General features: G+C 39.0%; 1 protein-coding gene across 3 annotated transcripts in view; it reads right to left on the minus strand.

Annotated features, from left to right (window-relative positions):
- The window catches only part of LOC123497996 (mannose-1-phosphate guanyltransferase beta-like), a 51,178-nt gene that overhangs the window by 18,166 nt on the left and 8,721 nt on the right, over window positions 1–24,291 (minus strand). The window contains exons 1-2 of one of the 3 annotated variants that reach the window (XM_045245057.1): window positions 16,547–16,778; window positions 8,346–8,572 (exon numbers count right to left, since the gene is read on the minus strand). In XM_045245057.1, coding sequence (XP_045100992.1) covers window positions 8,346–8,572; window positions 16,547–16,580 — 261 coding nt within the window. In that variant the 5' untranslated portion in view covers window positions 16,581–16,778. Of the gene's footprint in view, window positions 1–8,345; window positions 8,573–15,075; window positions 15,098–16,546; window positions 16,779–24,291 lie in introns of those variants that run through there. The other 2 variants (XM_045245056.1, XM_045245058.1) reach the window with 2 other exon arrangements.

Genomic DNA, 24,291 nt, shown 5'->3' on the forward strand with positions numbered 1-24,291 from the left:
CTGACACTTACTGCACACACCACCTCTCTACTCAATTTATTCCATTTGTCAATGCCACAATATGGGAAGCTATACTTCTTGACATCTCCCATACAACTGTGCTTTTATATTTTCTTTGGGTGCACTCTGAAAATTCTATCAATATGGCTTACCAGTTGATTGTTTTCTTCCGTCGTCACTCCTAAGTCCTTTTCCTCTTTTACTTTCTCCAGTTCTACTCCATCTCCCATCTTATAGATTCCCACAGGCCGTCTTTCACTCTTTCCCGTTTCCATGACATGGCTTTTGTCCACATTGAATTCCATTTCCCACTTTTTACTCCATTCCCAGATCTTATTTAGGTCTTCCTGCAGTATTTCACAATCCTTTTTTTGCTTTATAGCTCTGCACAGTTTCGTATCGTCCGCAAACAGATTTATGTAGCTGTTCACTCCTTCTGGAATGTCGTTTATATATATGAGGAAAAGTATTGGCGCCAATACTGACCCCTGCGACACTCCGCTTTCTACTGCTCTCCACTTGGACTTCATATCTTTAACTACTGTCCTTATTTTTCTCCCACTCAAATAATTTTTCATTCATTTAAATGTGTTTCCATTTAAGCCACATTTCTCCTCTAACTTCCACAATAATCTTGCATGTGGCACTTTATCTAACGCCTTTTTTAAATCCAAATAAATACAGTCAACCCATCCCTCTCTCTCTTGTACTCTATCAACTATTCTAGAGTAGAAACTCAGTAAATTTGTTACACACGACTGTCTTTTTCTAAAACCAAATTGGTTATTTGATATTAATTTGTTGTCTTCAAGGAACTCGATCCATTGTTTCTTTATTATTCTTTCACACATCTTGCATATTACACTAGTTAGTGATACTGGTCTGTAATTTAAAGGTTCTTCCTTCCTTCCGCTCTTATATATGGGAACCACCTTAGCTATTTTCCATTCTACTGGTACTGTTCCATTTTCTATTGAGCATTTTATGATGTTGTATATAGGACTTGCTAGTTCTTCCCTACATTCTTTCAGTATTCTGCCTGAGACTTCATCCAGTCCCAATAATAGCCTTCTCTTCATCCAATTCCTTCATTAACTCTTTTATTTCAAGCTTGGTTACTTGGTGTGTGTGTGTGTGTGTGTGTGTGTGTGTGTGTATTTACCTAATTGTATTTACCTAATTGTAACATACGGGAAAAGAGCTATGCTCGTGTTGTCCCGTCTCCATATCTATTAATGTCCAGCTTTTTCTTAAAATCATGAATATTCCTTGCGTTGACCACTTCCACGTCTAAACTATTCCATGCTTCCACCCTTCTATGAGGGAAGCTATATTTTTCACATCTCTCCTATAAGTGGCCATTTTAGTTTTTTCCCATGCCCTCTCGACATTCTTCCATTCCACATACACAGATCTTCCCTATCCATTTTTTCCATGCCAATCATCACTCTGTATATTGCTATCAGGTCTCCCTTTCTTCTGTTTTCCAGGGTTGGAAGTTGCATTCTTTTCAGTCTGTCTTCATAAGTCAAATCTCTTAAGTCAGGCACCATTTTCGTTGCAGCCCTCTGTACTTTCTCTAGTTTCCTTATGTGTTTCTTTAAGTTCGAGCCCACTGTATTGTTGCATATTCAAGCCTCGGTCTTATCATTGCAGTAATTATTTTCTTCATCATTTCTTCATCTAGATATACGAACGCCACTCTTATGTTCCTCAATAAGTTCAATACTTCTCCAATTATTTTGTTTATATGTCTCTCTGGCGATAGGTCATTGGTAATTGTCACCCCAAGGTCTTTTTCTTCATGACTGGTTTTATGTCTTCATTTCCTATCTTGTACATACTCCTGATTCTTCTTTCACTCTTGCCAAACTCTATTTTCTTGCATTTTGTCGTGTTGAACTCCATTTGCCATGTACAGCTCCATTTCCATATTCTGTCCAAGTCTTCCTGGAGTAGTTCGCAATCTTTGTCACATCTCACTTTTCTTAACAATTTTGCATCGCCTGCAAATAGGCTCACATAACTGGACACCCCATCCACCATGTCATTTATGTAGACTGCGAACATTACTGGTGCCAACACTGATCCCTGTGGAACTCCACTCTCCACCAATCCCCATTCTGATGGTCTGTCCTTAATTATTGTTCTCATTTCTCTTCCTACCAAAAGTCTTCCATCCATTTTAGTAAACTGCCATGCACTCCTCCTACCATTTCAAGTTTCCAGATCAGTCTCTGGTGTGGTACCTTATCAAAGGCCTTTTTTAAATCCAGATATATTCCATCAGCCCAACCATCTCTTTCCTGTATTACATCTATCACCCTCGAATAGTAACATATCAGGTTTGTCGTGCATGAACGCCCTTTCCTAAAACCAAATTGACACTCACAAAGTATGTCATTTTTCTCCAAGAAGTCTGTCCATCTAGTCTTCACCACCCTCTCACACATCTTAGCTACCACACTTGTAAGTGACACTGGTCTATAGTTCAATGGGTCTCTTGTTACCTGATTTATAGATTGGGACAATGTTAGCTCTTTTCCAGTCTTGGGGCACTACACCTTCCCTTAATGAGGCATCAATTACTTCACAAACTTTTTCTGCCAATTGCTCCCTGCATTCTCTTAAAATCCATCCTGATACCCCATCAGGTCCCACAGCTTTTCTCACTTCTAAACTCCCCATCATGTTCTTGATCTCCTCCACAGTTACTTGAAACTCCTTCATAATCCCTTTCTGTTCCATTACCAGTGGTTTGTCAAAAGCAGTCTCCTTTGTGAATACCTTCCGAAAGCATCCATTCATAGCCTCTGCCATTTCCCTGGGATCTTCACTGTATACTCCATTTACTTCTAAACTTTCAATACTTTCTCTATTTTTGATGTTGTTGTTCACATGTCTGTAAAAAGCCTTGGTTGGTCTTTACATTTATCAATTATATCCTTTTCTTGTTTCTTTCTTTCTTCTCTTCTAATCAACACATATTCATTTCTTGCTCTTTTGTAACTTTCCCACTGCTTAATCCGTCTTTTCCTTCTCCACCTCTTCCATGCATCCTCTTTTCTTGTTCTAGCCTTTTCACATCTATCGTTAAACCAGTCCTGCTTTCCAACTTCTCTATGTTGTCTTATTGGTACAAATTTTTCTCACCTTCTTTGTATATTTTTATAAATTCCTTCCACTTTTCATTTGCTCCTTAGCACTCTTGAATTTCATCCAATTTGTCTCTTGAAAGAATTTCTTTAGGTTTCCAAAATCTGTCTTGGCATAATTCCATCTTCCCACTTTATATTCTTCATTTCTTCTAGATTTCTCTTCGTCTATCACCTTGAACTCCAAAACTGCATGATCACTCTTTGCTAAAGGGCACTCCACCCTCATCTCCTCAATGACCATTGGCTCTGTACTAAAGACCAAGTCCAGTCTTGACGATGCTCCCTCTCCTCCAAACCTAGTATCTTCTTTGACCCACTGAGTTAACACATTTTCCATTGCCAGTGTCAATAGTGTATTTCCCATGTTGTCTCTGATCCTTCCATTGACCAGTCCTCCCAACACACCTCTTTACAATTAAAATCTCCCATCATTATAGTTCGTTCACAGCCACCCAACATTTCTTCCAGACATGTTCCTGTATCACTTATCATTTCTTCATATTCCTGTACTGACCATGCATTTGTCTTAGGTGGTACGTACACCACTATGTAGTGCCTCTTTTTTCCTTCATTAGTTTCTGCTCTGATCTTTAGCACTTCTGCCTTTCCCATACCTTTTTTCACTTGATCCACCTTTATATCTTTTTTAACCAGCAACATCACTCCTCCTCCCATCTTACCTACTCTATTTCTTTTCCAAACGTTATATTTCCTTCTCCAACCTTCATCAGGTCTTCTCCTCTCTCAGTTTTGTTTCAGTAAGACCCACAATATCTGGGTTCTTGTCCCTCAAGTAATCGTTGAGTTCTAAAATCCCCGATATCACTCCATTTATGTTGGAATACATTACATTTCGCTCATATGTAAGTTTCTTTAGTCCTTTCTTGCTGTACTTTTCTGGGTTATGAACCACTTCCTCAGTCTCATATCCAAGATTCTCCAGAAAACTCTTTCTTCTCTCTTCTGTCCTCTCTTCATTTTTTTCAAAGCCTCCTTTCTCAACTCATTTAACATTTCTCTTCCTTTTCACCGAGATCTCTTCTCAACCAAATCTTCCTTGTTGTTTCCTGCTGGGCTAGCCTCCATGACTTCTCCACCAATTCATCTACATCCTTTTGTGACTTAAGTTTGATTCTTATTGGCCTCATACCTTCTCTTGTGAACTTTCCAATTCTATGGAAGTCCTCTATTTCTTGTACTAGGTCTTTTCCTCCTCTTGCACCACATTAATGATATTATTTATCACCTTTTTATGTTTTTCTCTCTCCATTTTACTCGGTGTCTTATCCTCCTCCACACCAAATATCACCACACATCTCTTTTTGTCTACAGTTTCCCTCACCAATGTCTCATTTGACTTAATAACCTTCACCACTTTCTCAGCTATCTTCTCTTCTATGATCTGTTGATCTATAATTTCAGCAAGGCCCAAAGTTTTCTCCCCTGACTCCTCTGACTCTTGTGTGTGTGTGTGTGTGTGTGTATTGTTCACTTGTAAAAATATATATATATATATATATATATATATATATATATATATATATATATATATATATATATATATATATATATCTGGTTTTAAAAGAAAAAGGAAAAAAAATAAAAAAATTTTACAATGATTGGTTTTGATGACTTAAAAATATGTAAAATGAGTATGGATGAGCAAGTAAATATAATAAAAAAATAAATGAAACAAACAATTCAAAAGTAAGATAAGAGAAATTTTGTGCAATTCTGATTGAAAAATGTCAGGTGGAAAATCTTTTATGTTATAGAAAGTCCAGTGGAGCTGATAGTTGAAAGTAAAACAAAACTCAGATAACAAGACCACCACACACATGTATAAGTGTACACAGATGTGTTGGAGAGTCTGCCAGGAAATGATGTGTTGAAGCAGAAGGCAAAGAGAAAGACAGGCACGAGTCACTGCATACAAGTTGTAACAGATACTATATGTGCCACATCAACCCTTCACACCAAACAAGGTGAAATGTTAGAGAATAAATAATAAGCAACCTTAATACATACTGTGAATATATTAGAAGTACAAGTTGCTCACTATATTAGAGCCATATAAGGGATCTGTATACAGGCAATATGACATATCAAAAGGAAGGAAATTATTAATGGCACAAAAACATTTCTAGCAAATGCATTGGAAAGCAAAAAATAAAGGCATGGGAGTATGATAAAATAGACTAAGCAGAAAACAGACATATTAAGTAAGAAATAACAACTTCATAAATTCAGTCCCAATCTGATTGCTGTGAATTACTGTACAACCACCAATAATAGAAACAGAAAAGGAGGAAAAACATGCTAATCTCAACTATTAATTCCTTGTCCTTTCTTTATCAATATAGTAAATCTTATATGATTATTGTGAGATTGGATAACCATTTCATAAATTAAGAATACCCTATTTAGCTAACTACTTGTCTATTCATAAACCTGTAAAATGAAAACTTCATTGCACATGTGTGGACAAACCACCATGACAAACAAAACTGTGAATGAAAGTGCATAAAATTTCTGGTAACTAATTGTATTATAGCTACTTCTGGTAGAGAAGTATAAAGCAGAATTCTTGATTTTATCTATTTTTTCTTACTCTGAAATCACTATGAACAGAAAATAAGACCCCACCAAAGATCTATAATGGCAGACAGGTGTTCATGGATCACTTCAAGCAAGTCGATGTGTTGTCCTATAAAATTTGTAATAATAAAATCATGACTTTATATAAATTTTGAGTTTTAATCTTTCTTGCTGATAAGATTTTTCTACAACATGGAAATGAAAAACATCAGTTATAACAAGCAAAATTTGGTCAGAGACAAAACTTATTTTCATAGAAACATGATCATAGCTGTCTTGCTGCTTTCCAATGTGTATCACCAACTCAAGGCAAACCCAAGAGATGCACAGAGGTGAGAGAAACAGAACAGTGAGTAAAGACTGTACTCAGAAATATAATGAAACTCAAACAGAACAACATGTGTAATAATATAATAAGCCATCAGGTGTGTGTGTGTGTGTGTGTGTGTGTGTGTGTGTGTGTGTGTGTGTGTGTGTGTGTGTGTGTGTGTGTGTGTGTGTGTGTGTGTGTTTACCTATTTGTGATTTGCAGGGCCCGAGCTTGGCTCTTTATGTCCTGTCTCTTTGTCCACACTTATCAAGTTTGTCCTTCATCTGACTGACACTCGCCACACACACCACCTCTCTCTCTCTCTCTCTCTCTCTCTCTCTCTCTCTCTCTCTGTGTGTGTGTGTGTGTGTGTGTGTGTGTGTGTGTGTGTGTGTGTGTGTGTGTGTGTGTGTGTGTGTGTGTGTGTGTGTGTGTGTGTGTGTGTGTGTGTGTGTGTGTGTGTGTGTGTGTGTGTGTGCGTGTGTGTTTAACCCCTGACTTGAGCTTCCATTGAGAGTAAACAAAGCGAGAGTGCATCAAAGTACAGTAAAAGGTTTAATGAAAGTAAAAATTATGAAGTTAAGTATTTAAGCAGTTTAATTTAAGACTAAGTCATTATAATGTACATTAATGTATGTATGTAAATAACTTTATAATGTTGATGATCTTAAACTTATGAAGGGAGGGAGAGAGGAGCAGGAAAAACGTTTGCTGGCAACCTGTGGAATGTAAACAAAGGGCGCATCATTGTACCACATACAAAACTTATGTAACACATTTCCACAAGGCTTTCCATTTTATCCATTGCAGAGTCATGAGTTCAGGTGGTTCTTTTAGCTTGCAAGGAAGATACAGTCTCACCAGCCTTCTTAATAGAGTCTGCTGACTTGAAAATAGTAGAGACAGTAGATGGAGTCAAGATGGTGGCGAGCAATGCTATTAGTTTTCTTGCCTCTCTCGTGTCTGTGAATAATATCCAGCTTCACTTCGAGAGTAAGAGTCTTCCTGGTCTTCTTAGCAATGCTAGGCAACATTGCAGGGCGTTTTGGTGGTAAGTTGAGCGAGGGAAGATGAGCTGCTGCTGACGCTGTTATTGTTTTGAACATGGGGAGTGAGTGGTGTGCGTGTTGTCCATGAGAGGCGCTGGTGTATTCAAAAGCCTGTCGGCTTGCATGATATGGCGGTGCTTTCAAACTTGAAAAAAATTAACTGGATAAAACTTCATTAAAGCGAGTTTGGTGTTTGTTAAACGAGCAGATGGTAATAAAATGAAACCTTTGTTGTAGCAAAATTTTGTTGTGTGGACCTTCGTTAAGCGGAGATTGCCTGTAAATTTAGTGCACAGACTTCTCCTCACATTTCTGCCTTAACAACGTCATCCTTCATTAGAAAAAAATAATAAATAAAAAAAAAAAAAATAATTTAGACCACTACAGCAAAAAGTTCTGAACATCATTAGTAGTAAGTTCCAATTACACATTCAATGGAAGCATGATGGGGGTTACCAACCTTTGCTTCCAGCTCCACTATGATGCCCCAGCTGAAGGAAGGTATCATTACACATGTAGTGAAGGCTTTTTATCCAACACTTCCCTCCATTACAACCGGGAATGTATTAGAGATGATATAAAGAGGTGGAATGTGGCAGAAAGGATGAAGCTGAGGGTAAAGTAAAGACTAAAGAGAAACATGTACCTACTTTTACTTCATCCCATATTTCCTCTCACCATTACATTACAGTAAGTTAAAACAATCTGTGCTGTGTTATTTAGAAAGAAATTATGTTAAGGTCTGTAATTTTATCTTTTCAAATCACAAGACAAAACAAAAAAACATGAACAAGCAATACCATGAAAACCATCAGCAATACGAGAAATCATTATAAAGCTACCATTAAGCCAATCAAGGTTTTTTTGTGAACATGTGTACATACATACTAGATGTTTCTTATTAGTATTATTGACAAGGCACACACTGTAACTCAGGAGTGCAGTATTAAAAAAAAGATACCTAGATGGCATAGAAATAAACTGATTGATGAGAGAGAGAGAGAGAGAGAGAGAGAGAGAGAGAGAGAGAGAGAGAGAGAGAGAGAGAGAGAGAGAGAGAGAGAGAGAAACTAACATAAAGCAAACTTACTGAAATTTATAAAATAATAAATAAATAAAAATAAAATATATAGATAAATAAATAAATCAATTAAAAAAATAAGGCAACAGACAATACACAAATCATAAAATTATAGTATTCCTACCACCACCACCACCACCACCACCCACCTTCTGAGCCTCCTTGGCTATCTCCTGCTCCATCTGCTCGGCCCGGTAGGACACGGCCAGCACCACATGAGTCACGCCTGCTGCCACCAGCGCCTCAATCTGGTGCAGCACAATTGGCTTGTTGGCAAACTCCACCAGTGGTTTGGGTCGGCTGAGTGTGAGTGGCCGTAGGCGCGTCCCATACCCACCAACCAGGATCAGCGCCTTCATCCTGCCCAATGTCAAGTCTGTGGAAAGAAAAAATTATGTAGCAGTCTGTGGAAACCAAATTATGTAGCACTTTTTTTCTTTTTTATGTTATAGCTTATAGCACCTTTAGGTTCACTTGAAGAGTATGGGAAGTGCTGTTCAGCTTCCACCCATTACAGGCTCAGGCAATTTTATTTATAGTGGTACCCATATTAAGGACCATATCACCTATCCAAGCACATTTTTGGATTAAGGCAATTCCACCTCTACATAGAACTTGTGCATCATGGTGACATGCTGGTAACTTTAAACCACTTGACAAATGACAAAGTTTCAAGTATTGGGATTTGAACCTAGGCATGGACATCTGCCCGATCCCACACTCACCACCTGATCCACTATACCACTGTTTCCCAGTAGAAAGCAAAATTATGTAGCAGTCTGTGAAAAGCAAAATTATGTAGCTGTTTCTTTTTTCATCTTTGGCATATTTTGTATCTCTTTACTAGAGGGTGATGAGAGTAAGAGTGCAAGTGATGTGTGTATATGAATGTGAGGTGATTTGTCTGAATTGCAGGGCTGGTATATAGATAGATTTTGCATCCTTAGTAGGTGTATCAGAAGACCTCCTGTGTAGATGAAAGAGAAGGATGACATACAATATTTCAGAAAGAGAGTGAGAGAGAGAAAAAAAGAAATGGAGGCAGGTGTGATTTGTTAATTTACTGATTCAAGTTACTGAAGCAGGCATTAGGAAAGACAAAAAGATATGAAATGTATACACACACACACACACGTCTTTTCTATCTAACTGATTCACTCACATCACTCTGAACACTGCAATCAGGTTTCCTCTCTCCCTTCTCTTTTTTCAACTTAGGCTGCAACTTTCAATCTTAGATAAGTGAAGGGAGAGAGGAAACTTAATTGTACTGCTCTGAGTGATGAAGAAATTTCCTTACAGATATGTTGAAGTAGAATAATGTAAGTAAGAAAATGGTTAATGCAGGAATTTTATAACTGAGGAAAAGTTGGGTACTAGTAAATATTTGAGATGGGACAATGAAAGCAAAGCTCTTTTCCTATCACAATTAGATACAACTATGCAAGTAAATACACACACACACACACACACACACACACACACACACACACACACACACACACACACACACACAAACATAAAAGGAAAACAGAATATGAGAAAAAAGGAAAAAATTTTCTCCTCAACAAAACAAAGGGGAACAGTGGAGGTTAACAATAATCCAACAAATAAAGAACCAAAGAGGAATGCCAAAAGGAAGTGAAAGTAACATAGCAGAATATGACTGGGCAGAAATGAGCTAGATTTTACACGAGTGCATGAGATTGAAAAGATGCTTAGTAAAGGCTAAAAAAAAAAATAAATAAATAAAAAATAAATAAATAAAAAAAATAAAAAAATAAAAAAAACGTTACATGCCAGAAAAGCTGCATGGTGTGTGGTGGGGATACAAAAAAAATCTTAATGAGAAGAGTGAGTAAAAGTGGCAAGTCAGATGGTGAGTGAGTAGAAATGAGCAAGTTTTTATGCAAGTAATATACTGTCAAGAAGTGAGTTTGGTCACTGTGTTTCAGTGCTAGTGGAAATGTAAGAGCTTACTCGTTTAAAATAATGACAAATATGTAATGTCATCCTGATACACCTTACATCTCTGAATACAGTAATGATATGAATTTGGCATGTGCAGGTAACACTGTCAACATGAATCTGAATCTTATAATTTCAGTTATTTCTAAAGTCCATATTTGAACAGTATACAGATAAAGAGTTCCTTTACACTAGTGTGATATGAGAGACATCATGTGACTTCCAAAACAAGGCAAATGTACAGAATAATGTTAATGGAAGCACTCACCTATCACACTGTTCACTGAGTTATACAATGTTATGTATGCCACTGAACACCATAATTAATTTTTGATATGCCTGGGTGATGAAGGATGCAAAGAAGGAATGACAACTAAACTGTATACAAAAACAGTTTCTGCTGCTGGTGCTGCTGCTGATGATCGGGTGATGATGATGATGATGATGATGGCAATAATAATAATAATAATAATAATAATAATAATAATAATAATAATAACAATAATAATAATTATTATTATTATTATAATGATGGTAATAATGATAATGATGATAATAATAACAATAATAATAATAATAATAATAATAATGTTAATAACAATAACAGCAACAATAATAACAACAACAGCAACAACTATAATAATAATAATAATACTAACAACAACAATACGAGGAAGAAAAAAAAATAAAGAAAAAATACTGTTCATCTTCAAGTCTAAACAACTATATACTCCTCTAAAAAAAAAAAAAAAAAAAAAAAAAAAAAATATATATATATATATATATATATATATATATATATATATATATATATATATATATATATATATATATATATATAAAACAAATAAAACTCACACTTCAGTCTCGGTACACTATCACCAAGTTTGCGTTAGGAGCTCACTTCTCTCCTCAAGGTCGGCAAATACGTACTTTCTCCTCTTTAAATGCGTCAACGCGACGCTGAAGTATACTTGTGATGGAGATATTGGCAAAACGACCTTCGGCACCTCACACACGCACGGAAGATAGAAAGGCTCTGCTACTGAAGGAACAAAGGAATATACTAGAGAACGTTGAAAAATGATTGCCTGACCATAGTGGGAAGGGAAAATGTGTCTGTATAGCTCTTCTTCTCTCATAAAAGATGCATGTTTAGGATTCATTAGATTATATGACTGTAGTTAGAGATGTTACTATAACACACACACACACACTTGGATAAATTGAAATTAATAAATGAATGTGAAATTGGACAAACGAAGATAAGAAAAGGGCCAAAAAGTATAGATTCTCTCTCTCTCTCTCTCTCTCTCTCTCTCATGGCATGTTCGCTCAGATGCATATAATTTTCTCTGTCTCTTGATTGCGACACACACACACACACACACACACACACACACAGTGAGGATCCCAGGGAAATGGCAGAGGCTATGAATGGATGCTTTCGGAAGGTATTCACAAAGGAGACTGCTTTTGACAAACCACTGGTAATGGAACAGAAAGGGATTATGAAGAGTTTCAAGTAACTGTGGAGGAGATCAAGAATATGATGGGGAGTTTAGAAGTGAGAAAAGCTGTGGGACCTGATGGGGTATCAGGATGGATTTTAAGAGAATGCAGGAGCAACTGGCAGAAAAAGTTTGTGAAGTAATTGATGCCTCATTAAGGGAAGGTGTAGTGCCCCAAGACTGGAAAAGAGCTAACATTGTCCCAATTTATAAATCAGGTAACAAGAGAGACCCATTGAACTATAGACCAGTGTCACTTACAAGTGTGGTAGCTAAGATGTGTGAGAGGGTGGTGAAGAATAGATGGACAGACTTCTTGGAGAAAAATGACATACTTTGTGAGTGTCAATTTGGTTTTAGAAAAGGGCGTTCATGCACGACAAACCTGATATGTTACTATTCGAGGGTGATAGATGTAATACAGGAAAGAGATGGTTGGGCTGATGGAATATATCTGGATTTAAAAAAGGCCTTTGATAAGGTACCACACCGGAGACTGATCTGGAAACTTGAAATGGTAGGAGGAGTGCATGGCAGTTTACTAAAATGGATGGAAGACTTTTGGTAGGAAGAGAAATGAGAACAATAATTAAGGACAGACCATCAGAATGGGGCTTGGTGGAGAGTGGAGTTCCACAGGGATCAGTGTTGGCACCAGTAATGTTCGCGGTCTACATAAATGACATGGTGGATGGGGTGTCCAGTTATGTGAGCCTATTTGCAGACGATGCAAAATTGTTAAGAAAAGTGAGATGTGACAAAGATTGCGAACTACTCCAGGAAGACTTGGACAGAATATGGAAATGGAGCTGTACATGGCAAATGGAGTTCAACACGACAAAATGCAAGAAAATAGAGTTTGGCAAGAGTGAAAGAAGAATCAGGAGTATGTACAAGATAGGAAATGAAGACATAAAACCAGTCATGAAGAAAAAGACCTTGGGGTGACAATTACCAATGACCTATCGCCAGAGAGACATATAAACAAAATAATTGGAGAAGTATTGAACTTATTGAGGAACATAAGAGTGGCGTTCGTATATTTAGATGAAGAAATGATGAAGAAAATAATTACTGCAATGATAAGACCGAGGCTTGAATATGCAACAATACAGTGGGCTCCGAACTTAAAGAAACACATAAGGAAACTAGAGAAAGTACAGAGGGCTGCAACAAAAATGGTGCCTGACTTAAGAGATTTGACTTATGAAGACAGACTGAACAGAATGCAACTTCCGACCCTGGAAAACAGAAGAGAAAGGGAGACCTGATAGCAATATACAGAGTGATGATTGGCATGGAAAAATGGATAGGGAAGATCTGTGTATGTGGAATGAAAGAATGTCGAGAGGGCATGGGAAAAACTAAAATGGCCACTTATAGGAGAGATGTGAAAAAATATAGCTTCCCTCATAGAAGGGTGGAAGCATGGAATAGTTTAGACGTGGAAGTGGTCAACGCAAGGAATATTCATGATTTTAAGAAAAAGCTGGACATTAGTAGATATGGAGAAGGGACAGTACGAGCATAGCTCTTTTCCCGTATGTTACAATTAGGTAAATACAATTAGGTAACACACACACACACACACACACACACACACACACACACACACACACACACACACACACACTTGTTGCATTGGCTCTAAGTAAATACAAACACTTGTACGCATCTCTCTCTCTCTCTCTCTCTCTCTCTCTCTCTCTCTCTCTCTCTCTCTCTCTCTCCTCGATGTTTGAAACTTTTTTTTTCTGTTAAGTAAATTTGTACTGTACATTCTTATTTTATATTATCGTAGCTGGCCTTTACTCATTTACTGTCTGCATTTTTTCTATCTAAATTGACAGCTAAGAACTGTATAAAATTTCAGTGCCAATAAAAAAAAAAAAAAGTAAATGAAAAATAAATAAATACGAAAAAAAAAAAACTGCAGGAGTGAAGTATAAAATAATGACCTATACAATGTTACTCAATAAGGAAGAAAATTTAAGACAGTCACCTTTTAAACCACAAAAATTTAATGTGACGCGCGTAAAACAGCACTATAAACCAACAAAACTCCACCACCACCACCACCACCTTCACCACTACCACAACCACCACCACCTCGTTTTCTTCACGGTAGTAAAGGAATGGGGGAAACAATTACATAACTCTCTGTAGGTGAACGGAAATTCCAACGTGGTAAGTGTATATGTATGTATGTATGTACGTACGTACGTACGTAAGTGTGTCTGTGTGAGTGTGTGTGTGTGTGTGTGTTTATGTGGCACGCGAGTGACCGGAACATCTGCGCATATACCAGTCATACACAACACACAAACACATACACACACTATCCATTGTAACTAATCACACACCCTCCCTTTCCCTCTCCCACCATACCTTCCCCTTTTCTAGTTATGCCACGTCTCTCAAATTCCATCACCACTCTTCCCTTCTCCCCATTATGAATATCCCCCCTCCCCTCCCACTTCCTCCTCCTTCCTCTTTTAGATCCTTCCTCCTTCCTAGTTCCTCTTTTCCCCTCTACAACCCAAACGGTGAATTTGAGAAGGGCGAGATGAGGTGAGAGGAGGGAGATGACGAGAGGAAGAGAGACGGAATGGGATGGGGATCAAACAGATGATGGAAAAAATAAAAGGAATAAGAATGAAAGGAAGGAAGGCAGGAAGGAAGGGGTGAAATTAGGAAGGACGGAAGGTAGAGAAAGGAAGGGAAGAAGTGAAAGGAAGGAAGGAAGGAAGGAAGGAAGGAAGGAAGAACGAACGAACGATAAAAGAAAAGCAAAAAAAATGAATGAAAGAAAGGAAGGAGATAGACTAGAAAGGAAGGAAGGAAGGAAGGAAGGAAGGAAGGAAGGAAGGAAGGAAGGAAGAACAAACGAACGATAAAAGAAAAAGCAAAAAAGAATGAATGAAAGGAAGGAGGTAGACTAGAGAAAGGAAGGAAGGAAGGAAGGAAGGAAGGAAGGAAGGAAGGAAGGAAGAACGAACGAACGATAAAAGAAAAACCAAAAAAGAATGAATGAAAGAAAGGAAGGAGGTAGACTAAGGAAAAGAATGAATGAAAGAAAGGAAGGAAGGAAGGAAGGAAGGAAGGAGTTTAACGAAAATAGAAAAAGAGACGGAAGAAAAGGAGACAAGAAAGTAAGACATACGGGAAAAGGAAGCCATACAAACAGGAAGGAAAGACGTTTAAATATGCAAAGAGGATCCGCACCAAAATAAACACAACTAAATACTACGTGTATTCCCATCCCTTACTACTTCACTTTATATGATCACAGTGCTACGGGAGGTCTGGATCAAACTAATATTCATACTGACAGCTGTTCCTCCTCTACCATTTCCTCCGCCTCCACGTCTACACACACCTGTAGAGGCACCTGACTTACCTAGCATCCTGAGTTCCTGACACTGCAACTTTCCCGCTTCCCATTGTAACATAGCGCGCTCGTGTTAGGAAAAGGAGCGAGACGTCAGAACCAGTACTCGTTTCGCGTTAAAAGGAAAGGCAGAAGCAATGAAAGTGATCGATGTGGTGACGCTGGTTGTGTTTCAGCGTTACATTGAGGTCAGCGTTGTGTGACGGACGGGAGGAAAGGTGAGGGGGAGGGGCGTGAGGAAGGGAGGGAATGGTTGTTGTGGTGGAAGGGGAGTGGGAGTGGGAGGGGCAGTGAGGATGGGAAAGGGCAGTAGAAGTATAGGAAAGGCTATTGGGGGCGGGGGGGAAGGAAGAAGTTGGTTTAATTAAAAAGGAAGGTCAAGGAGGTGGTGTGGGAAGGGGAAGGGTGTTGACGAGAGAGATGTAATAGAAAGGCGAGAAAAATGCATCGTGTGAGAGAAAAAAAAATAAAAAACATTCGTAACTGCCACGTATTCATGAAGGTAAAAAAAAATAATGGTGTGTTTTTCCTACTTTCAAGGTTACGAAACAACAATATGGAGGGACACAGAAAGACAGTTAGTCAGCGGAGGTTGCAGTACGTGGGGAAAGATGTGACGTAACAATGTACTACACCCATCAAGAGTTAGAAAGCGAGTGATAGCTAGGAGAGAGTGGGCGAGTGATAGCAGACCACGGTTGTATGAGGTTGTATCTAATCGCGCTCAACTCTTCCCAACTCCTCTTGCCTGCCTTATGTTCAAGCCGAGCCGCCCTCCCCTTCTCTCACAAACACCTTCATTATATCCCTGGTGTACACGTGTCAATAACGCACAAAAGCCAGCAGTAAAAGTGTTGAGTTACAAGACGATTATGTTGTTTACACGCCCTCCTTTCTCCGCTACCGCTTCTTTCTGCCTTCCTCCCCACTACCACCACCGCAGCGTCATCCGTAAGGTGCACACACGAACGAACAGTGCGATAGTTAATGCACTGCTCTCGAAAACACGACTCACACGCACTTCACACCGCTTCCATCGTACTTTCAATGACAACACTCGTCGACTGGCACTCATGTGACAGCTGTAGCATGACAGTGGACGAGCCCCTGAACTGGCTGGCTGGCTGGCGTGACACATGACATGGACACAACACGCGGCAAGCAGGCAGGGAGGCAAGGAGGGAAGGAGAGTGGCTTGGCGTATTGTACCTAACGTCAGACGCAAAGACAGACACTTGATATCACAAGCGGTGCTGAGTTCATGATGTTCTTTATCTCTGCCGGGCCGTGATATGCATTTTGTACTGTCTGATGCTTTTTTTTGAGGAATACTAGACGAGTTGCAACACACACACACACACACACACACACACACACACACACACACACACACACACACACACACACACACGAGAGTAAACAAGCACAGTATTCCTAGTTCCAATAGCCAATCTTTTCCTAGACGAGGTATGAACTGTACCTTTCCCGCCCAAACCCATGTCGAGAGAGGGCATCCACGAGAGGCAAACGTCAAGGTGGCGGGCAAGTGAGCGAGTGAGTGAAGGCGGGCTCCGAGCGGCGGCGTCACGACCCTACGACACGGAGCATCAGCTGATACTGAGTGACCACGGCCGAGTGGAGGAGGCGGACTCAGACAAGCGGTACTGCTAGAGCTGGAGGTGGTGGTGGTGGTAGGGGTAGTGGCCTGGACTGGCTGGCTACGTGTTACTTCCCAGGTGCCACAAGCCGCCAGCCACCTCCTCCACCACCACCACCACGACCTCTACTACAGCTGCTATGAGCGCGTAATACTATTGTTACTACTACCACCATTGTTATTTGTATTATTTTGACTTTACTGCAGTCTATTTCGTAAATGTTACTGTCATTCTGCACACACACACACACACACACACACACACACACACACACACACACACACACACACACACAGAGAGAGTGCATTTAATCTACATAAGTGATATTTACGCACACGAAAGTATAAATTACGAGAGAGAGAGAGAGAGAGAGAGAGAGAGAGAGAGAGAGAGAGAGAGAGAGAGAGAGAGAGAGAGAGAGAGAGAGAGAGAGAGAGAGAGACGTGTCATCTGCCTTTCTGTTTCGTAATTCAGCGTTGTCATGTCTATAATGTCTAGTAGCAACAGGTGTGTGTGTGTGTGTGTGTGTGTGTGTGTGTGTGTGTGTGTGTGTGTGTGTGTGTGTGTGTGTGTGTGTGTGTGTCAAAGTCCAGATAAGATGCATTTTCAAGGTCAATTCTTTGCTTGCCTGACTGCCTGACTGACTGACTCATTGCTTCATAAAAGATGCTGAGACTAGTGATGATAACCAGCAAAAGACATGAGAACAAAATGGTAGTAGCAGTAGCAGTAGCAGTAGCAGTAGCAGTAGCAGTAGCAGTAGCAGCAGCAGCAGCAGTAGTAGTAGATGAAACAATGATTAGATACTAACTGGTACATTCAATACACACTTGTATATTACAATGTATATTCAATGCATCGAACATATAAAAATACTGTAAATACACAAATAAAGAATGTCTCTCTCTCTCTCTCTCTCTCTCTCTCTCTCTCTCTCTCTCTCTCTCTCTCCAAGAACCCGACATCCTCACAAAAAAAAAGGACCCAAAATTAAACGTCATTCACGTTTTAGGGAGAATCAAATGACTCTCCGTTTCTCTAAATCTTGTCTCATCGCAGGGAGTGCCGTATGACCTCTCCAAAAGTTGAGGCGCCTACAGCCATCAGTCACCAGGTAAACATCAGAGGGACATAGGCGCAGGGAAGGTTGCAAGTCTCCTCGCTGCCTCCCTATTACAACACCCAGGGTATACCAAGTACTAAAGATGAGGAACTGGCCCGAACTCTCATTATAAGCGTTATTTTCAAAGGCCAAACAGAGAAAAGATTAATCGTATTCTTTTTTTTCTTTTTTTTTTTTTACTGGTGATGCAGAATTCAGTGCAATCGTGAACACAAATACGAAAAAAAAACTAATAACTAGAGTGTCCACAAAAGATACTATTCGATATTTGTCAAGACGCTGAAGGTCAAAGAGGCTGGAAATATTTCCGGAGATTTCCGATGTTCATGTCTTGGGGATTACGGACACACACACACACACACACACACACACACACACACACACACACACACACACACTACGCCCCGAGTGTCAGTGCTGGCTGGCTAGTTGGCTGTATAGTTATGCTGACTGCACCACGGGCCGTATAAAACACAGCCTCACCAAACACTAACAACGACCCCCAACATATCAGCACCACTACCATTTTTTCCTCCTCGCAATCACACGCACAGTACAAACGAATCACCACCACTAAAAAAAAAAAAAAAAAAAAAAATCCAACCTGTTCTCTAAGATTCGCTTACGTGGCTTTCCCACTGCCAACTTTCACTTTTCCCTGCAGCTCCTTTCTACCCTCCCTTCTCTCTCCCTCTCCTTCCCCCTCCCTTCCCCTGCACGGGGCTGCCGCCGGGAGGGTCAGTGCCCGCCAGAGTCAACACGATGATGTGTTACCACTCGTTCCTCTTCTACCTCTCTTCTCTCCCACAGGCTGTTGTTGCCCTCCATTACTACTCTTCCTCCTCCTCCTCCTTCCTCTTTCGTGTAAGACTACCAGCAGCAGCAACGGTATTCATAGTAATAATAGTATTTGTAGTTGGAGTAGTACCACAAATTGCTGTTTCTATTGTTGACCACCAATAACAATACTCATGCTAACACCAATAATAATAATAATAATAATAATAATAATAATAATAATAATAATAATAACAAAAATGAAAATAAAGGACGGTGCAGAAGTAGCATGCGATAGCAGCGGCTGCAACAAGAACAATGCTTTAATCCTTGTCTTTCCTCACTGAAGACATCATTACAAAATTCTTAGCACGAATGCATTACTTAACGTTAATTAAATAATATATAAGCCTGAGGAAAAATTACCCAATGAAACAAACCATCAGCCTCCACCATCAGACCAGAGTAAGACTTATACTGACCGGAATATTGCAATAACAACAACTAAAGGAATGAAGAAGTTGGAAGGAGAGTGAAGAGAGCAGTGAAGAACTGAAAGGAGGACGAGAAGAGCAAGGACGAGAATTAAGAGACCTTCCTACCACTACCATCAAAACAACACCAGCCACTACTCGTATGTCCACGCCAGCCAGCCACCTCGTCCTACCTATACCTCTCCCTCAACTTTCTAGCGTCAAGCTACTCTGAGAGGAATGCTGATGATATCCTTACCTCGCGGGATGCTGTGCCCATAACAGGCTGTGGAGGAGTCCTGCCAGCCCGTTAGGATTTATGTACGCTAGGGATACCTCCAAGACAGCCTATAGGGAGCTACTATATATACGCGAGAGCCGCCCTAACGCAAGGCTGTAGGCGGGCGACCTCAGTGATCTTGACGGGCAGACTATCAAGATTACAGTTGAATTTGATCAAGTCCTAGCAAGTTGTGTATAAAGGTGTAAAGTCTCCCTGTCAGCACAAGGTATCGCTAAAGTACATTCTGAAACGTCTCTGCGCTGGACCTCTGTTACTTTCAAAAGGCTCTGGTTAAGTTACACGGATTTTTTTATATATATATTTTTTTTACTCTTTTTGCGGTTCGAATGACATTAATGGACGAAATTTCTAATCTCTACATCATTAACAGGAGAAACACATATGAGAACTCGGCTAAATACCTCTGTGACCTTTATTAATAGACGTGATGAGAGAGCAGAATATCATACATAACACGGGTCTTGTCAAGCCATCAATATTGCCGGTATTTTGATCGATTGAAGGTTTTGATATCCAAGATGTTACATAACTAGCATCATAAACATAAATAATAATTACTTAATTCATGTTCCTTTCTGGATCCATTTACTTGCCAACGAGTTTGCTATCCGGCGCGTGTCTCCTTCGCACTCCTCTCGTGGTAAACAAACTAACACATTCCCAAGGTGTTGGCTGTTCCCTGGCTGCACTAGTAAAAACTTAGTAAATAAACGGACTGATAAACTACTACATGATACAACTGTGGAGTGCTCAAGATGGAAATTTGTGCTATTAAGAAAAAATATGAAAATGATCAATTAATAATAACGGTGCTGCTAATGATAATGACGACGCGACCATGACAATGATGATGATGATGATGATAATGATACTACTACTACTACTACTACTATTAATAATGATAATAATAATAATAATAATAATAATAATAATAATAATAATAATAATGTGACTAATTAACAGAGAGAGAGAGAGAGAGAGAGAGAGAGAGAGAGAGAGAGAGAGAGAGAGAGAGAGAGAGAGAGAGAGAGAGAGAGAGAGAGAGAGAGAGAGAGAGAGAGAGGGGCCAGTCTGAATGCACTCATATAAAACAATGAAACAGCATTACGTAATCCATCACCATTTTGAGATGTCATTGAGTATGGGATGGGAAGGAAGGGAAGGAAAGAAGAGAGAAGAGAAGAGAAGAGAAGAGAAGAGAAGAGAAGAGAGAGAGAGAGAGAGAGAGAGAGAGAGAGAGAGAGAGAGAGAGAGAGAGAGAGAGAGAGAGAGAGAGAGAGAGAGAGAGAGGGTGAGAAAAGATGTGACAAATATGTATAAAAAATAGTGAAAGGGGACTCTTAAAATTGATAAACACACCGCAGCTACTACTACTACTACTACTACTACTACTACTACTACTACTACTACTTACTACTACTTACTACTACTACTACTACATACTACTACTACTACTACTACTACTACTACTAGTCTACAAAACCTATTTATAGCAAATAGGTTTAGATGATTTTGGAACTTATATTTTCGTGATCTAAAAAAAAAAGTATATTGTCTGTTGAATACATTTTTTTACGTGTTATCACCATTACCATTATCACCATCTTCCAGAGAGAGAGAGAGAGAGAGAGAGAGAGAGAGAGAGAGAGAGAGAGAGAGAGAGAGAGAGAGAGCGAGCAAGCAAGGAAGCCGCCAATCGAAACACGGTCTGGATTTCTGATAAACTCTGCGGATGCGTCACACATTCTTTTATTATATGTACGATTTTTTTTTTTTTGCACCATCATTCTTCCTTCAGAGGATACCGAGAGATAAACTAGAGGAGGAGGAGGAGGAGGAGGAGGAGGAGGAGGAGGAGGAGGAGGAGGAGGAGGAGGAGGAGGAGGAGGAGGAAAAAAAAAAAAAAAAAAAAAAAAGAAAAGAAAAGAAAAAAAGAAGAAGAAGAAGAAGAAGAAGAAGAAGAAGAAGAAGAAGAAGAAGAAGAAGAAGAACAACAACAACAACAACAACAACAACAACAAAAGAAGAAGAAGAAGAAGAAGAAGAAGAAGAAGAAGAAGAAGAAGAAGAAGAAGAAGAAGAGGAGGAGGAGGAGGAGGAAGAAGAGGAGGAGGAGGAGGAGGAAGAGGAGGAGGAGGAGGAGGAGGAGGAGGAGGAGGAGAAAAAAGCTTGCTAACTATTTTCAGCCAAAAATTTATTCTTGTATTACTATAGCTATTAACATTAAAAGAAATTATATAACATTTTGATACATATATTTGGGAACTATAAACGTTGTTATATCTAAAACAGTTAATCTATATATATACACACCATACTCAAACTACTACAAAGACTGATGAATAACAGTGGACATGAATCAGTGTTAGGTGGAGTTGCCCAGTGTGCATTAGAAGCATTGGAGTGTGGTCAGATGGAAGGTTGGAAACGTGTGAATTGAATGTGAGATGTCCATATCATTAAGTTTTTTGTTTTATCATGACTATTTTCAAATGCTCCAGACTCCAGAGATTATCATTTGTGTTCTCATAGGTGGTTTTCACTTCTGGTGTTCTAGACGTAATGAAAAACCACTAGATTCATAAACTAACAACTGAAAACCTGAACAACTTTCACTAAAGCCTGTTCAAAGTAGCAGACATGAAGCCAAAATGGTTACAGAATACTATGAAAAGTTCTTTATGTGATGGCAAACATTAGATGCCTTGGGGCTAAAGAACGTATCTATGGTGGTGTGAATCTGTATATGTACACTACCACTAAAAAAAAGATTATGAAAGGGAAAGGAAGAGAAAGTCAGCAAAAAAGATAGGATTTACAGAATAGATGTAGTGAATAGATTAATTTAGGTGTTTTATACATGGCATCCCATGAGTTAAGATACATACTCTATGCACACAATCTTATGCTGTGTCTTGCTTTATTTTGTGAGAAATCATTGAAGAAGTTTTATTTATCATGTTTTACTCCTTGTTGGTGGGCCCCTGCCATCCCCCTCCCTCCTCTTCAGCATGTCATGTACTCAAGTGGTGGTGCACAGCATTAGGCCAGGAACACTCAAGCAACTTTGTGACGCCATGTCACGGCAGAGATGTAGCTCTCCATGACTTTGCATTGTTTAGAAACTGCCCCACACACACAAGCATCTATGGTCAGCAACTATGGCGAGCTATCACTAATCCCTGCCACAGAGTGGCGCGGCTGTGTCAGGACCTGTGCACACAAGTGACTGTGGCTGAGTTACGGGCAGTTAATCACATACCAAATGTGGCGCCACAACATAGCGCCAGTCACTAAACCCTATCACAACGTGGTGCTACAAAGTCGCTTGTGTGTTCCCGGCCTTAAGTAACACTAATTATTGTGTGTAATATATGCAGTCAAAGCCTTAAAGGAAACCATTAATAAATAACAAATCAGTGCTTTTGTTATGTAGGTGATATATGAATTAAAGTTCAGTGATAACCATAATAGTAATGTGTATAATATTTAAAAGAGGTAAAGTATATGAGATTACCTTCTCAAACTTTTCTTGGAGATAATTACACAAAAGTAATTCATCCTTAAAGGTAAGAAGTAACTGGAGATGTAATGAAATGTTTCAAAATAACATGTAATTTCTACTATATATCATAAGAGATTCATAAAAAAAATCATATATTGTATATCAAGATGCCACAACCTTATCTTTGAAAGTGTGTTATGATTTTTCATAAAGTCTGTGCTTGTGAATCAATACCTCTATCAATGTTTCCTTCAAAATAGTATCTCAGAAACCAAGAAATGTGAAATGTAGATTTAAAGGTTTGGCTACTTTCTCATTTAGTATCTGCAGCCATTATCTTATCATCTAATCTAGTTAATTTGGCTTTCTAGTTAATCTTTTTATCAAATATCTATGTACTGTTGCCAGGTCACACTTTTCAGTAGCCTGACATCATACCATTGTTTTGCTAAACATATAAATGTTCAATGATTAGACTCATGTCTTTAGGTGTGGGGCTTGTTGAAGAAATCTATATTTTTATTATTTCTGTCTCCACCTAAGGAGAGCATTACAGTATTTCCATACCACACAAATATCTCTGGAGAAACATGCAAATGACAGCCAATCTCAGAAACAGGCTTTGGTCTGAGTGTAAACATTTGTAACTGACTATAAAAAATAAAAGTACTAGCATGTTCAAAGACCAAAATATACTTGAAAAACAAGTACTTGAAAGTAATTTTTAAAATACACTACAAAAATAACCATCTTAAAAGTAATGTTTAAGAAATAAAAAATCAGCAACAGTTTTAATCGACAGAACAGATTATACTCAAGGAAATATGATATAAAATACCATTTTATTTTTTTATTTTTTGCACTGGAGGAATGGGTCTTTATTGCAACCTGTTGTTATGTAAGTACTTGAGAACACTGTCAAGTAGAGTATCATATAATTAAGTTTTAAGTACCCCAAAAAAACAGAACCCATAAATTTTTTTATTACTTCTACAAAAATAAAGCAAAATAATTCTAATTTTGTACACTCGAACTTCTGTCTGTGTATGATTATGCCCAAAAGTTTCAGTAATCTAGGATGCCTTGCACAAAAGTTATGGTCTCTCCAGAATATGTTCCAAATGACCTCCTTGGCGTTGGAGACAGACTAGCAACCGTTGTGCAAAATTGTCAATCACTTGCATGCACTCCTCTCTGGGGATTTCCCCAGAGAGGTTCTGTTTTTTTTGGGTCACCCAAACATGGCATAATCAGTCCGTATTGGTTTGAAGATGAAAATGAGAGAGCTCAAACAGTGAATAAGGAACGTTATGTGGCAGTGCTGAGGAAGTTCTGGGCATCACTCGGACGTCGCAGAGGGACTGATTGAGATGACCAGTGGTTCC

The sequence above is a fragment of the Portunus trituberculatus genome, chromosome 47 (genome assembly GCF_017591435.1).
Source record: "Portunus trituberculatus isolate SZX2019 chromosome 47, ASM1759143v1, whole genome shotgun sequence".
NCBI classification, from domain to species: Eukaryota; Metazoa; Arthropoda; class Malacostraca; order Decapoda; family Portunidae; genus Portunus; species Portunus trituberculatus.